General features: G+C 37.4%; 2 protein-coding genes across 3 annotated transcripts; one reads left to right on the top strand and one right to left on the bottom strand.

The window, feature by feature from the left end:
- Positions 1-5684: 5684 nt before the first annotated feature.
- Positions 5685-12867, top strand: LOC128024197 (NLR family CARD domain-containing protein 3). The gene is made up of 6 exons (XM_052610702.1): positions 5685-5743; positions 6706-8714; positions 8969-9142; positions 9490-9663; positions 10295-10341; positions 10437-12867. The coding sequence occupies exons 2-6, from the start codon at positions 6706-6708 to the stop codon at positions 10958-10960; spliced, it is 2928 nt and encodes a 975-aa protein (XP_052466662.1). The 5' UTR covers positions 5685-5743; the 3' UTR covers positions 10961-12867.
- A 181-nt stretch (positions 12868-13048) lies between these two features.
- On the bottom strand, positions 13049-16439 carry LOC128024443 (DNA-directed RNA polymerase II subunit RPB4-like). 2 transcript variants are annotated; one of them, XM_052610720.1, is made up of 5 exons: positions 16356-16439; positions 16206-16265; positions 15340-15520; positions 13461-13556; positions 13049-13259 (listed from the first exon to the last, which is right to left on the bottom strand). In XM_052610720.1, exons 1-5 carry the CDS (start codon positions 16393-16395, stop codon positions 13181-13183), a joined length of 456 nt encoding a protein of 151 aa, XP_052466680.1. In that variant the 5' UTR covers positions 16396-16439; the 3' UTR covers positions 13049-13180. The 2 variants fall into 2 exon arrangements, with proteins under 2 accessions (XP_052466680.1, XP_052466681.1); XM_052610721.1 differs by having other exon boundaries at positions 16206-16399.
- Positions 16440-17516: the final 1077 nt, after the last annotated feature.

The raw sequence follows: 17516 nt of genomic DNA, 5'->3' as shown, positions 1-17516 counted from the left end.
GGAGTCCACATTCTCTTCATCACTGTCCCAAAAATATCCCACTGATTTACCTTCAATGTCCGTAACAGTTACCGCCCTTTCCTGCAGCACAATAAAGACGGGTCTTTCTGCTGTTCAGCAGAGATCAGAATCTTGTCAGCTGTTGAAACTGATCAGCACCGAGCAGGTGAGATTAGTTTGCGCCGTGCTGTCAGTTTGGTGGTGCTGATCCTCTCTGCGCTGTTTGGCTTCCCATATGTCAATGGTACACTTGAGAGATAGGTGGCTGAGAATACGCACAACAAGAGCACTCAGGAGAATTCTGACAGTTTGAATCAGTAAAAAAAAAAAAAAAAAAACTATATAAATACTGTTCTGTTTCTTCCAATCGTTATGTGTATCGTCATGAGCCGCAGGGTTTAATTTGGTTTTGTGTGTAAGGTTTTTTTTTTTTTTAAGCCGTGATTCTCATCTACTTAAATTATAAGTTTTTATTCTGTCACCGATGGAGTTTCGGTTCCTTGCTGCTGTCGCCTCTGGCTTGCTTAGTTGGGGTCACTTCATCTACAGCGATATCGTTGACTTGATTGCAAATTAAAACAGACACTATTTCAACTGAACAGAGATGACATCAATGAATTCAATGATGAACTGCCTTTAACTATCATTTTGCATTATTGAGACACTGTTTTCCAAATGAATGTTGTTCAGTGCTTTGGCGCAATGTATTTTGTTTAAAGCACTATATAAATAAAGGTGATTGATTGATTGATTGATAAAACTGATAGACTGAAAAGGTTTGAATTAAAAAACTTGGTTTGTGTTCTACTGAATAAATAAAGTCACCTACATCTCAGATGCCCTGGAGGTTAGCAGATAAACATAAAATTATACTTTTTAAACGTTTTATAGATACTTAAGGTAAAAGCTTACTTGCTTATTTATTTATAGGTTTTATTAATGCTTTTTTAAAGTGCAATGACTTTTTAAAGTCTATCTAAGTTATTTGCAGAAGTTTCAAGGTTTACCATTTCATACAGTGTCATAACAGCAAATTTTAGTTCAATGCACATGCAGTATAGGGTCAGTCACAAAAATAACTTGCACTTTGAGTTTGCGTGGATGTAAATGACCAGCCAAAACTATGAGAGAGCAATGCGCTGCAAATAGAAAAAAAAACAAAAAAACACAGCAAATTAAGAAAACATCTTCATAAATTTGACTACACACGCACTGCAAATGGTCACAACACAACCAAATAAATAAACGCAATGCAAATAGGCACAGACTACATCAGAAATATTCAAGGGAACCGCAAAACGATGATCGTGGTTGGGATATATTGAAGTGAAGTGAAAGTGACATTCAGCCAAGTATGGTGACATTTAACCCATCCAAAGTGCACACACACAGCAGTGAACACACACCCGGAGCAGTGGGCAGCCATTTATGCTGTGGCTGCCTGGGGAGCAGTTGGGGGTTCAGTGCCTTGCTCAAGGGCACCTAAGTTGTGTTATTGCCGGCCCAAGACTCAAACCCACAACCCTAGAGTTAGGAGTTAAACTCTAACCATAAGGCCACGACTTTCCCCCAAAATTTATCAATGTTTGCTCTGAAAGGTGAGATTTTTGTTCATTTTAACATCCTGATCATACAATACCTTTGCCTTTTTTTATTATAAGCCTAACTATGCTTATGAAATACACAATTACTGTAAATGTTAAAGCATGTGAGCTGGCTAACTAAGCCCCAACTTCTCTTACATAAACTAACCATATGGTTGTACTATTAACATTAATTCATAATAAAATACTTTTTTATATGAAAAAATAAATAAAAACTAAAAAATAGTTATTATATTTAAACCATAGTAACGACAAATTAACCATGGATTTACTACACTAACCATAGTTTAACCATGGTATTTGTACAACTGTGGTAATACAAATGGTTATCAATAAAAAAAAAATAAAAGAAAATAAAAAAGTTGATTTTCGTTTTGTTGGGGTCTTCCCGTTGTGGTCTTTACTTGTGTTTCTGTATTTGGTTGTGTTGTGAGCATTTGCAGTGTGTTCTTGCATTTGATTGTGTTGTGAGTTTTTGCAGCACATGTGCTGTCAAACTGATGAAGATGTTTTCTTTATTTGCCAATGCTTTTTCTATTTACATGTGTTTTCATCAACCACGATGCAGGAATGTATGTCACCTGCTCGGATCGAGTCTATCCTCACTGCAGTCTGAGAATGAGAGAAGGCTGGTCACTCACTGTCAAGCAGCCCGGAGATTGCTGGGTCTGATGGCAGTTGTGTCCAATGTGAATACTATTGGCCTGCTGTACATGAGATCCCTACAGTGGTGGCTCAAGACCGAGGGGTTCTCCCTGAGGGGAAACCCACTTCACCTGCTAAAGATCACACGGCGATGCCTATGTGCCTTAGACATGTGGAGAAAACCTTGGTTCTTGTCTCAGGGCCCGGTGCTGGGAGCTCCTTGTCACCGCGTAATGCTAGCAACAGACGCATCCCAGGTCATGAGTGGCCAGACTCGGGTAGATCTGTATGAGACTCGAGAGACAACGCACTGTCCCCTCTGGCTTCCTCTGACTCATCCAGCTCCACTGGGGCTGGATGCCATGGTACAGACGTGGCTGAGGCTTCATCTGTACATTTTCCCCTCGATTGCTCTGCTCCTGGGAGTTCTGGAGAGATTGCGCCGGGACGGAGTCCGGCTGCTGTTAGTAGCCCCGTTCTGGCCAGGCCAGGTATGGTTCCTGGGCCTGATTTCTCTTTTTGACGGCACTCCATGGGAGGTTCCTGTCAGGAGAGATATCTCGCATATATCGCAGGCGGAGGGTGCGCCCCGCATAGATCTTAGAAGGTGTGATCTCTGAGGAGGCACAACTCTTAGCTTTCAGTCTCTCAACTGAGGTTGTTGAGACTGTACTCCAAACCAGAGCTCTCTCAATGAGGAAACTGTATGCCTTGAAGTGGAAGCTTTTCACTTCTTGGTGCGGAGACTGCCAGCTCAACCCAGTTAACTGCCCGGTTGGTACAGTGCTGGAGTTCCTGCAGGCTTTCCGTAGGGTTGACCCACTCCACCCTGAAGGTCTACGTGGACTCAGGGTGGCCTACTGCACCCCTCTCAGTGTCCAGTCAGTGGGCAGAAACCTTCTGGTTATATGTTTCCTCCATGGTGCGCTGAGGCTGAGGCCTCCGGCCAGAAGAAGATTATGCTAAGTGGTGATTAGGATGCTATCCTAAGCCTCAAGTCCTCTGATCTCCACTCTCCTGGGGATCAAGACTCACTCCTTCTGAAGCTTGGCCATTGGGAGGGTTGTCCCCGATTACTGTCAGGCTCCTTCTCTTACATTAGCTGTGCTCTTCGACACTAGGCAGAGATTTGAAAGTCTGGCGGCGTGGGCATTCTTGTTCCCCAAAGCATCAGTCGACACAGCTTGAGTTCCTGAAGAGGAACGTCTAAGGTTATGTATGTAACCCTGTTTCCTCGAAGGAATGAGACGCTCCGTCGCTGTGCCACACTTCCACTATCTCTGGCTGGCGCTTGCTTCATCCTTTAAGGCTGACTGCCGGCTTAGCAGCTCGTACTTTTATGCTTCCTGGTCTCTGACATCACCCACCTACGACATCTTGCCCTTCCATTGGACTGATTACACACGTTATTCAGAGAGGTCATGCTGGAGGTGTTCCCCAAAGCGTCAGTTGACGCAGTGTCTCGTTCCTTCGAGGAACCAGGGTTACATACGTAACCTTAGACGTTTTTCTATTGTGGATCAGCAGTTGTGAGAGGGATCATCAGATCCAAATGAAGTCCAGATGTGAAGTATTTGGGCAGGTTATGAGAGATCTAATCTCTATAACCTGTTGGCACAATTACTGCAGACAATGCATTAGCTGTTACTGGGATCATTCAAGTCTAGCAAAAGACTTTAATTGTCCTCAGTGAGGAAAGAGATAAAGTACACATCCTGATCTACAAGCAGTCTGCACCAAGAACGTCAGGATCAAGACTGGAGACAAGCAGAATCAAGACAAAATCAAGGTTGTTCTTACTAAAGGCATCACTGGAATCAGAAAAATTGAAAATGAAAATTTTTCACGGCGCCCATAAGATGACTTGTTTGGTTTACTTAGTTTTGTCTTGGCCATGACATAATAACTTGTGGGAATGTGATAATATATCGTGGCCATGAGATATTAATTTGTGGGAACATCGTATTAACTCGTGGTAACGTCATATTATGTCGTGGCCATGAGATCATTTTGTCGAGGTAAACGTCATCCTTATGTCGTGGCCTCGAGATGTTATGTTGAGGGAACAACATCCTTTTCTCATGGTCACGACTTCTTATCACCCTGCTGCTTTTGTAAAGGTGCTAAATGTTCCTTCCTGTGACTTTGAGTGCCCACAATTCATTGGTATACCTAGGGGATGGCCTAGTGAAAGAAACAACTCATTATATCAAAGATACAACAACATCAAAAATAGAAGAAAGAGCATAGTTGTAACAATCTGCACAATATAACTACAGAGCAATTGAGGATCAATATTATTTTTTTCATTCCTAAAATTCATAACATGTTTTTTGGAAGATTTTAGAGAGGCAGAGGTGGTAAATTCGCAGGTGAATAATTTTAAACAGGATTATCTCTAGGAGGATGATATATATGTTTGACAAGTACAGGAGATCCCATTTAATAGGAGCAAAGCTAATTTATACTAGATAAAAAGGATCATGTACCAAATGATGTTTCCCTTTAAATCTAATGAGATGCACAGGTTTGAGAAGGGGCTGCTTTAGAACCTAGGTTCATCCCTGATCCTGATATACATTGTGGCTCTCACCAGGGTTTACATGCTTCACCGGCTATTGAGTGAGAAGGATATGTAAGAAGAACACCCAAAATGTTAACAAGGTTTTAAACCCCTCACACCTGAAAGAGGGTTTTAAATTTACAGCAGTCATATACCTGCTGCTGTTATTAATATGAATCAATCAACAAAAGAAAAATATATAATGTATAATCACTCACTTCTCTTGGCTGAATCCTGTATCCTGATTTAGTGCAAGCATGGATTACATTTGATCAGTAACAGTAACCCTATATTTTTGTATTATTCTAACTGAATTTGATTTCAATTCCTTCATAATAAACATTAGTACTGTTCAATGTGCCCTATTTGTATGATTTATATATATTTGTTTTATGTGTGTGTGTGTGTGTGTACACATTTTTCTATCCTGGTGGGCACTTGTGTCACCATGGAAACCTAAATTGAAACAAATAAAGTAATTTTTTTCTTTTTTTTGAGAATATAAAAATGCAGAAAGTTTGTGAGGGGTAGGTTTAGGTCTCTCTATCTCTCTCATTGTTTGTGTGTGTGTGTGTGTTTCACATACATTAAAATGTAAATGAAATGGAATTATAGAATTGTAATTCTAATGAAAAAGAATTATAGGTCATATAAATTAAATGAAAAAAAAAACATATATGTGTCAGCATGTTTTTAATTAACTGATACATATGCACTAAAAATATTTGATACTATGGCATGTATGTAAAGAAGACGAAAATAGCAAGAATTTGAATTAAACTGGCATGTTTACTCCAAAACATATGATCTGTTTCCAAAACATTTGAGTAACCAAGTGAAAGAGAAACTGAAAGTAAAAACATTACTGCTTTTCATTAACCAGGAAGGAGTCGAAAACAGCAGGACTGACGAGCGGGGTACTCTGATCACAGTAAGTCATTCATAAAACACGGAAGGTATATACAAATCATTTCGTAGGAGACAATTAAACGGAGAATTCCAAGTTGTAAATCTGGTCTTGCATGTAAATAAGATTGGTTTCTGATTGCGATAAAGTTGGTTTCACATGACCCTGTTAGGACTTCTGCTTTCAAGCAATTCTATAAAATACATACTAGATTTTACATCCTGCCAAGATCTCTGAACTATTAATTCTATTTGACTTAATTGACTTGACTCAGTTGAAGCAGTTATTATATTTAATCTCTATTGTAAGGGAAGAATATTATTTCCCAATGACGTCCACACTCTACCTCTTATGCAACCCAAACACTTTACAAGTTCAACAGAATGACTTAAAGTTATCGGATTGCTGTTGTTAACACTGTCTGTTATGGCTGATATCATTTTCAGTCAAAACAAATTCTATACATGATTGGATCACTGACAGGTCTAATGTTTAACCTGCTGAACAGGGTTGCCACTTCCCCTTAAAGAAATCCAGCTCAAACCCTACTATTTTCTCTTTTAAATCTTTAGATGATTTTATGTAAACATTTTAAATGTTTCACATCTAAACATCTAATTTGATAAAGTGTCATTCTACAGTACCTGAAATAATTAATTTCACTTTATTTTGATGTTCCTTTTAACACATTCTGTTAACTATAAGTAACGTTGCACCTACATGTCTACTAAGTTTCATTAGAGTATTAGTAGACTGGTAGGGTTAGGGTAAGAATAAGTTGACGTACTTGCAAAGTTACTTATAGTCAGTAGAATGTCTGTTGGAAGACCATGACAATAAAGAAGGACCATTGAAATAAAGTGTTACCAAATAATTACATAATGCTGAAAACTGAAATATAATATTTTATTGATAATTCTTATACTGTTTCTTACACTTGGTAAAGTTTTTATGTGCCATTATAAACTGTTTTCTTTTGTGAAAAGATGGATGATCCGATCCAGGATCAGTCCAGATGTGGAGCTTGTGAGCAGGTTCTAAGAGATCCGGTCTCTATCACCTGTGGACACAGTTTCTGCAGACAATGCATTAGTTTTGTCTGGGATCAGTTGAGACTAGAAGACTTTGACTGTCCTCAGTGCCGACAAGGATCCAGAACACATCCTGATCTTCAGATGTACAAAGTCTGCTACACACAGGGAGCCCTGCAGGAGGAGACTGGAGACCTGAAAAAAAGAACCAAAGAAAAGCACAAAAACAGCTTGAGGAACAAGTATGAAAGTTTGTTTGAGGGAATTAAAATCCAGGAGAACGAAACCCTCCTGAACAGGATCTACACTCAGCTCTACATCATAGAAGGAGAGGGAGAAGGGGTGAATGAAGAACATGAGGTTTTACAGATAGAGAAAACAGGCAGAACACAACATTCACAAGACACTGGAATCCACTGCAATGACATCTTTAAAGCCTCACCTAAACCAGAATGTGAGAAAGACAAAATCAGACTAGTTCTTACTAAAGGAATTGCTGGAATCGGAAAAACTGTCTCTGTGCAGAAGTTCATTCTGGACTGGGCAGAGGGAAACTCCAATCAGGATGTTGATTTCATGTTTGTGCTTTCATTTCGAGAAATGAACTTGATTCAGGATCATAAGTATAGTCTTCACAGACTTCTATTGGACTTTCATCCTGAACTTCAAGATCTGAACTCACAGATTTATGAGGAATGTAAAATTGTGTTCATCTTTGATGGTCTGGATGAAAGCAGAATCACACTGAAGTTTTCAGATGCTCAGAAAGTTTCTGATGCTACTGAGATTTCATCAGTGGATGTGTTGATGTTAAACCTCATTAAAGGAGAGCTGCTTCCCTCTGCACACATCTGGATCACAACCAGACCAGCAGCAGCCAGTCAGATCCCCTCTAAATACATCAACCGTCTGACAGAAATTCAGGGATTCAATGAGCCTCAAAAGGAGGAATATTTCAGGAAGAGAATCAGTGACCAGCATCAAGCCAATGCAATCATCTCACACATCAGAAGAGCAAGAAGCCTCCACATCATGTGTCATATACCTGTCTTCTGCTGGATCTCATCCACTGTGCTTCAGAAGCTCCTGAAAGAAGATCTGAGTGCAGAAATCCCTCAAACTCTGACTGAAATGTACATCCACTTCCTGCTGATTCAGATCAACATGAGGAACCAGAAGTATGAAGAGAGAGATCAAGAGAAACTTCTGCAGTCCAACAGAGAAATGATTGCGAAACTTGCTGAAGTGGCTTTCAAACAGCTGATGAAGGGCAATGTGATGTTCTATGAGAAAGATCTGAGAGAGAGTGGTATAGATGTCACTGATGCCTCAGTGTATTCTGGGATTTGTACTGAGATATTTAAAGAGGAATCAGTGATTCATAAGAGGAAAGTCTACAGCTTCATTCATCTGAGCATTCAGGAGTTTCTTGCTGCTTTTCATGTGTTTTACTGCTATTTACGCAGTACAACAGAAACCCTTAAAGTTTTTGATTCAATGCATAATCTGCATCAAGGAGCAATAGATAAAGCCATTGAGAGTGAAAATGGACACCTGGATCTGTTCTTGCGGTTCCTGATGGGTATCTCACTGGAGTCTAATCAGAGACTCTTACAGAATCTGTTGATACACACAGACAACAGCTCAGAGAGCATTAGGAGAACCTCACAATACATTAAAGAGAAGATCAAAGATGGACATGGACTCTCCACTGAAAGATCCATAAACCTATTCCTCTGTCTGCTGGAAGTGAAAGATCAGACTCTGTCCAGAGAGATTCAGGCATTTGTGAAATCAGACAAACACTCAGACAAGAAGCTCTCTCCTGCTCACTGCTCAACAATCGCCTACATGCTTCAGATGTCAGAAGATGGGCTAGATGAGTTGGATCTGAAGAGATACAACACATCAGATGAGGGCAGAAGAAGACTTATACCAGCTGTGATCAACTGCAGAAAAGCTCTGTGAGTATATTATGTTGCAAATGAAAGTATTATTTGCTATTGATGACATCTCAAAAGAATGAAATATTAAAAACTAATAGTCAACAAGGTGTCAGAAATAAATAATATAATTAAGTGAATGCTATACCATACCACCACTTTAAATTCAGTATATCCTGGATGGACATATACATAAAAGTAATTGAGACATATGCCCCCTTAAAATTGCGACTAACTGGACTGCATATCTGCATTTTTTGTTCTTTGTTGTATAGACTTGCTGGCTGTTATCTTACTGATCAGTGTTGTGAGAGTTTATCATCAGCTCTACAATCCTCAAATTCTGTCCTGAAAGAGCTGGACCTGACTAATAATGACCTACGGGATTCAGGAGTGAAGCTTCTCTCTGATGGACTAAAGAATGCAAACTGTCTGCTGGAAATATTGAGGTATTTATGAGGAGGTACTTAACTGATCTATGTTTGTTATGGCTGTAAATAAATAAGACAAAGCAAGGAATGTCCAGAAAAATCTTATGCATGTGGAACCACTTTTTTACGCCATGAATTCAGGATATTCTCTTACTGATTCAAAATATGTGTACAAAACTCTTTGAAAAACTTACATTAGAATTGGAGATAATGGATTAAGCTGTTTCTGAAAAGTTATTGGGAAAGAGAAAGTTTTTCAGTCAGGCATGGTTATAGTGTTTATAATTAGCTTAGTATAAAAACAAAAGTCTGTTGAATGTCCTCTTTTAGATAACACATGTGAATATGTGTCTATCTGTCTGTAGGTTGTCTGGATGTATGGTGACAGAGGAAGGCTGTGGTTATTTGTCTTCAGCTCTGAATTCAAACCCCTCACACCTAAGAGAGCTTGATCTGAGCTACAATCACCCAGGACAATCAGGAGCCCAGCTGCTCAACCAAAAACTGAATGACGCAAACTGCTCACTGCGGATACTCAAGTATGTATTTTATATATATTTGTAATCTTCATGTTAGCACCTTTATATTTCTGGGTTTGAATCCAAGTATATTTGTATACTTTATATGAGTTCCTCAGGAGCAGGAGATGTTTACAGCTATATCTAGTAACTCATGAAAAAACATTTTTTGATTCACTACAAAAATGACACATAAAGAGCAAATATGCAAAGTATATGTCATCAATAGCAGCTCACTTCTGTGGTTTAGTAAAACCTACAAAAAACAAGTAACCACATAACAGACAATGCTTTTAGGTGACAGTAAATTGATTTGATTCACCATTCATAGATTTTTGATTCACAATGAGATCTGATTCAGTTTTAATTATTGACTTGATTCTGTATTTTTAAAGTGCATTTAAATCGATGATCTCATGTGATTGACAATGGCTGTTCTGAGCAGAGATCAAACATGAGGTGCCTAGAAAACTGCTCACAAAACTACATACAGATGTAACAGACAGCAACATGATCCATGGTCATGACAAACTCATGTATCAAAAACTGCTTTCTGAAAAAAACATGGAGTAAACCTTTTTGATTACAAGTATGTAAGTGTATTAGCAATATATGACATTTGACAGAGGTTTGTTTATCTGTGTGTTTGTAGTGTGGATTATGGAGGAGATTTCAGGATTACAGCAGGACTACAAAAATGTAGGTTTATACACAAACACAAACTAATATAAGAATTGTTTTATTCTGTTTTTATAAATGTTGCTCTCTTTTCATCTCGTTCTTTGTTTGTTCAGATGCCTGTAGTCTCACTCTAGATCCAAACACTGCAAACTCTCATCTGATCCTGTCTGAGGGGAACAAAAAGGTATCATATGTGGAAGAGCAGGAGTCATATCCTCATCATCCAGAGAGATTTGAGCACCATCCTCAGGTTCTGTGTGCAGAGAGTCTGACTGGACGCTGTTACTGGGAGGCTGAATGGAGTGGGAGGGGGACAGAAATATCAATGACATACAAAGATATCATCAGGAAAGGTGGAAGTGACTGCAGGTTTGGTTTCAATCAAAAGTCCTGGAATCTGAGCAGTTTTTATAACAGACTCACTGTCTGTCACAATAATGACAGCACTGATATATCAACCCCTTCATCCTCTAATCGAGTAGGTGTCTATCTGGACTGGTCTGCTGGTTCTCTCTCCTTCTATAGTGTCTCTGACACACACACACTCACACACATACACACATTCAACACCACATTTACTGAACCCCTCTATGCTGGGTTTGGGGTTTACTATGGTTCCCCAGTTGCTCTGTGCTAGAATGAACAACAGAATTGGGATACTTGGATTTGGACTGCAAATATGAATGAACTTGGACTCAGGTTGACTTGGACTTGGGACATTTTGTTTGTTTGTTTGTTTGTTTCGCTTTTATTGTTATCTTGTATGCAACAAAAAAAATAAGATATTAAAAGACATTAATACATGTCTCCCGCTCAAACTCTTTGGCTAAAGTCTAGGTCTCGACTACGTGAACATCCTTATCCAAGGAGAAACAGCTTTGTGCACTGGGGCACATGTAATACTGGAATAGAAAAGAGCCTTCCCCAAACAGTTTCCCAAAAAATTTAATGTATAGCATTGTCCAACATGTTTTGGTATCCTGAAGCATTAAGATTTAATTTCACTGGAAGTAAGGGTATACTGGAAGTATTTTTCAGGCCAGACCAGCCAATGCACATGTGCAGTCCTGAGCGCAGGTCTCTGTTTCAATAGCAACCAAGACTTTTAATGACAGCTGCAGTGACTTTACCGATTAGCAATTGGCTTTTTTACCCAGAAGGCAGGGCATCCTTCTATAGAGCGGCCATATTGAACATTGCATTTTTTCCCCATTCAAAACTATGAGTGATACGTCTTGAGTATTCTATAGGTTTTGGCCTAGCCCATCCCTTGAAAAACACCCCTATACCATTATCTCTCCTCCACCAAACTTTACAGCCAGCACAATGAAGTCAGGCAGTAGATGTTTTCCTAGCATCTGCCAAACCCAGACTTGCCCATCAGACTACTAAACAGAGAAATTAGATTTGTCACTCCACAGAACAGGTTTCCACTGCACTGAGTTAGTTGCTTAGGTGGTTAGTTAGTTGCCAGTTGAAGTTTGAAGCTCTTCAGCTATGATTTCAGCAAGTAATTTTTGACCTGCAATTTGATTTTACATAGTCTTCCGCTTTACAGCCGAGCTGCTGCTGTTCCTAAATGCTTTCACTTTCCAATAATTCCATTTACAGTTGACTATGGGATATCTAGCAGTGGAGAAAATTCACAAATTGAATTTTTCTAATGGTGGTGTCCTATCGCAGTTTCACACTGCAATTCACGGAGCTCTTCGTAAGTGTAATTAGTGGCCGCCATAATTTACACACACATGGGAGGACTCTGTGCACATGCGCAGCGGCGCAGATATAACACATGTACAACCTAGCGAATGAAAAGCGTCATCTTTCATCTTTACAGGCCACTTTAAATCTCAGCTTAATATCTTAAGGCATTTTCAGACATATTTGCAGCTGGAACTTTTGGATGGCACCTAGCTTTTTCTGCAGCACTTTATTCTGTGATATCGCAAATACAGGGCACTGAAATCACTGTATCTTCAACAACTTCATGTAATATCCTTTGCAAGTATTTGTGAATCACAGTTGTTTTATAAATGACAAGAGCAAATTACTGCAGCAGTGCAAGAAGCCTTGGACTTTTTCATTTCACTTAACATTATTTTATACATCCGTTATATGTATACTGAAGAGACCTTTTTGATTGCTCTCCTCACAAATCAACTATTTCTTGTTTTTGTTGCATGTTCTATTTGTCGTCTTGGACTTTTATGTCATTTCCTGTATCCTGTGGTGTTTGTAGTCAGTTTGTAGTCCATTTGTTCATTTCTTCCATTCATTTAGATTAACTGTGTATTCACATTTAGCCTATTCATATATAGACTACAGAAATATAATAAAACACTATGATACATACATACATACCTTAAAATAATAATAATTGCAAAAATAAGAACATGTTTTTTTGTAGTTTTCTTTTTTTTAAATAAAAAAATAAAATAAATACTTTCAGATAATGCTTTGGGTTTGGATCATAACAATTCTCATGTAAAAGTCAATATCTGAATTAATATTTTAATTGCTTTTTCTCACTTATGATTTATGATCGGTGTGCTCCGGGAACCTGTTCTGTGATATATTTGTAATAGTTAAATACATAATGGTGTATGGTGACTTCAAATATGTAAATATGCATTTTATTAATTCTTCTCTGATTCAGATTTGCAATTCTATTATGCAAATATTGGCTGCATTTTGGGCTGCAGCTGCATGACACTGAGACACACTGTCAGTTTTATCAAAAACAGTTTATTTTTTCAAAACAACATCACATTACGGAACAATTGTGGCAAGATTTAACGATGCTAAACTAAAGAGAAAAAAAGTCCTAAAGAGCCAAAGTGAATCTTCATTATGAGGTTCAGTACTGGAAACTGCGCTTCGTCTGAATATCGTCCAGGATTTGCTGTAACTCATCGTCCTCAAACCGGCCTTCCAAACTAATAAAGAGAAAACAAACAATACAATAAAAGAATAACATAAACATCAAAAACAGTTGTAGATGTAATTTCCAGTTCAACAGTCTCATAAAACATCCATGTGTTGAGCTGTCAGAGGAGATCACAAGCTGTTAAGGTCACAGTAACCCGTGTTTAGATGAGTGTCAGACTGGTTTCTCTGTGTTTGTGTGTGATGCTCACCTGGGGATGAGGGCTTTGGCCTCCTCTGCAGCCTCGGGACACAGATTGGCTAAACTTGCCAACTCAAACTTATGAAGCTTCTTCTGCAGAAGTAAACTGGAAACACAGCAACGGTTAGCATTCATTTGAATAATCATATTTACACAAAAAAGGAAAAAAAAGACACTAGGCATTGAATTGGTCAGCAACAGTGGGATTTTGGCAAAAGGAAAGAGATTTTAACTCTGAAATGGTTATAGAAAGTGGTTTTATTATTTGGAAATCAGAGTTAGTTTTTGGAATTAAGATTTTCTGAAACCATTAAAAATAATATAAATAGATTTTATGGGGGTCGGTGTAGAGGGTATTCAAAATAAAGATCATTTATTCATAAAATTACTATTGTTTGTTATCTTTTGTTTATTGTTTATACAGATTGGACAGTAAAGATGCATACAAAATGTACTTTTACAGTAACAGGTACAAAATGTAATTTCATATACAGAAAATTTATATTTTCCACTCTTATTAAATGTACCATTATTTTTCTTTCATATGAAACTGAATGACTTCAGTGATTGTGTGATTTAGTAGCAAACTGAAGAACTGTTTAACTATTCTTACTTAACAAAAAAACATAATGCCAAAATCTGATTTCTTGATGATTCTATATTTTATAATAGTGATTTTATTTTTTCAAAATATAAGTAAAAAATTAGTGTCTAATAAGCCGGTAAGTGCTTCTCTGCTGCGGTCTACTGGTTATAATTGTGATGTACTTTTTACATTTTACTTAAAGCTGCAGTAGGTAACTTTTGATGCTCTAGCGGTTAATAAACAGAACTGCTTGCATCTTGTGGAAGAACATTGTAGCCGGAACTACTTCTCTCTGTTTATGTCTATGAAGAATCACAAAGGTACTGGGTTACTCCGCCGCGGTACCCCCGAAGCAATCTAAAATAGTCCGAATATAAACACTTATTATAGATGCACCCTAGTGATTCAGGACAAGCTAAAAACACGGTTTGGAAAATGGATTCATGGTGTACTCGCTTAATATATAAATTTTTCTACATTTTGAGCACAAACAAAGTTATGGACCGCAGCTCTGATTGGTTGTTTTTTACCGGGAGCGATGGAGTTTCTGCAAATGGCAATAGGACACTGGGAGGAGCCAGAGGAGCTTGATTTTTTCACAGATTATCTGTCTCATATTCTACTGTCAGGACATAATGACAGGTTTAACAAATATGTAAAAAATATATTTTTACAAAAGTTACCTACTGCAGCTTTACCTATTCTTATTCATAAAAAAAAAAAAAAACACAAAAACAGTGTACATTTCTGACAAAATCTTATTTCTTGATGATTTGATATTTTATAATAGTGATTTTATTTTTTTCAAAATATGGAGAAAAAGTAAAAATAAGTGTCTAATAAGCCGGTAAGTGCTTCTCTGCTGTTGTCTACTGCTTATAATTGTGATGTACTTTTCAAATTTTACTTAAGCGATTGTTTACCACTAAATATATTTTGTTCATCCCTTTAAAAATAACATTCAAACTGTACGAACTGCATTAGACGATCTCTACCACAACACCATACTTAGATATGTATAACAAAATAAAAAAAATAAAAAATCTTTAGTAGGCCTGTGTTATTTAAGCCTTTAGAATTACAGGGACACAGGAAGTGTCCTCATGAACCCCTTTCATACGGTCATACACACATCATCATACAAAACCACATAAATATGCACACACACATACATACACATCAATTTTTCTCCCCAGTATCATACAGCTGTAGTTGAGACTGTTTTTACATCACTGCACTGTGAGCATGTAGAGCATGATCTACAGTCTGCGGTCATGAAGAGACACGATCAGACAGTGCTGACCTGCGCACGCTGGCGATGGTCTCTCTGTTCTTGAAGCGGCTGAATCTGGCCGTGTAGTTGAGGGTCTTCATGAAGACCTCGGACAGCTCCTGCTCGTCCTCCGCGCTCTCGTTCTGCTGCTTGCGATGCTCCAGTAACATGTGCACCTCCGAGTTCAGCAGGGTCTCTGCGTTCTCAAACTCTGAGACAAATCAAAGATCGATCAACTTCTGAAATGAACACATCTCTGTGTTACGAGAACAAAACACTGGACAAGACTAACTGATCAGGAAATCCAGCAACACGCGACTTGACAAGTCAAAACGTGAGGTAATAAGGTCATCTGTCAGGTTTAGTGATAGAGAGTCAGAATCATCACAGTAATAGGAATGGGATTTGTTTAACAGTATCACTAATCATTAACCGTATTCTTATTAGATTTTTTTTTTTTTTTTTTTACAGAAGATTAACATTGCTGTATATTCTGAAATATATTTTGTCCTTTAAAATAATTTGACCATTACAAAAGAAACAGCAATGACTGAACTGTCTGTACGGTCAACTGCAGTCAGTTTTTTCTTTATTCTTTTTAATTCTTCATTTCTAACTTTATTTTATTCCATAATTTGTCAATAATTAAAACAATGCATTCAGAGTTTTGAAGTCAATTTAACCCGCACTGGGAGCAAATTTTGTATTTAATAAAAAAAAATAATAATAGGCTAATAGGATAACTCCAGTAACGTTATATAAAATAATTATTGAAGACAAAAAAAATAATTTGGGAAAACCAGCAACAAGGTAATAAAATCGCATTTTGTAAGAAGCGGTGAATGTGTGACAGGGACACAGATTGAGACGCGATGTTTGTAACTTAATCTTCTCACCTTTAGGAAACAAGAGCTGAGACGCGTCCTCCTCCACATCTCCCACATGCCCTGCTCCTCCTGCCGCCATCATAACATAAATATAGTCAACGTACAGTCAGTGAATATGAGTTAACCTTCAATATTTACTACATACAGTCACATAACTACCCCGCGCACTGTCTGCTGTGCCGCTTTGTATGAAACACATTCTACTTCCGGTCACGCGCCAAAGCGAAAAAGTACGAGAGGATTGACGCACAGCGTCACCTAGTGCACTGTTGAACATCTCCACAGTTTAAATTTACTTGTATTTATCATAGACTGTATAAAACAAATATTTATAGTCTATGGTAGAAAACCATATTTGATTTGTTGACATGTGAACAGGAACCAGATTTATGTAATAAACTAGAGTTTCTTCTTTTTATGATTAAATGTATTTATTTATTCATTCATTTTTAAGCACATTTTTAGTTTTTACTGTTTTTTGTTTCTGTCAGTGTCTTGTCACTACATTTTTTTTGCATCAAATGTTTTTGCAAAACTGAATGTAAATACAATCATGCAAATAAAGTACTTTTAAACTGAAATTTAAAAAGAAATATTTTTAATTTAAAATATAGCCACCTTAAAAATAAAAGTACATATGAATTATCCACATTTAATATGTAGGCTACAATAAATTGTTCAGAAACAGTTTTTGCTTTTGATCACACTACAGGCTGTTTGCAGATAACATATATGGTTTTAAAGATCAATGATAAAATCCAATAATTCTTAAATAATTTAACTGAATAAGAATATAACAATATTAGCTATCAGAGATTTCAATTCATAATTTTATAATGTCCTGTTTATTTGATAATTTAACTCTGCTGTTTAAAAATGGGAACATAGACATGCTTTAGTTGAAATGGTCTTGCATTGTATCTCTCGAAATGATGGATGTCATTTAAAATGTGAAAATTAGCATTTAATGTAACCTCTTATTTCCATAAGGTACACATAAAGCTGTTTGGTTTATATTTTTATAATTGTAGGCCTATAACATTTAATACATTGTATTAAAAAACTGTATTGCATACCTGTTGCTGCCATAATAATGGCATATTTCAAATGTTTATGTTATTGTCTTCTCTTTATTCTTGCTGTTTTTAACATCTCCCATTCACTGTGGTGGAGCAGTTATAAAATATTGTTCTTGTAAAAACTTTCCAGCATTTCAGTATTTTATTATGATTGTTATTATTTTGTAATAAATATGCATGCAAATTACAGCGAAGTGCAACAGTTCTTGTACGGTGTTCAACAGTGATCAAAACATTGAAT

The sequence above is a fragment of the Carassius gibelio genome, chromosome A2 (genome assembly GCF_023724105.1).
Source record: "Carassius gibelio isolate Cgi1373 ecotype wild population from Czech Republic chromosome A2, carGib1.2-hapl.c, whole genome shotgun sequence".
Taxonomy (NCBI): domain Eukaryota; kingdom Metazoa; phylum Chordata; class Actinopteri; order Cypriniformes; family Cyprinidae; genus Carassius; species Carassius gibelio.
This window is presented reverse-complemented; position numbering and strand designations above follow the sequence as displayed.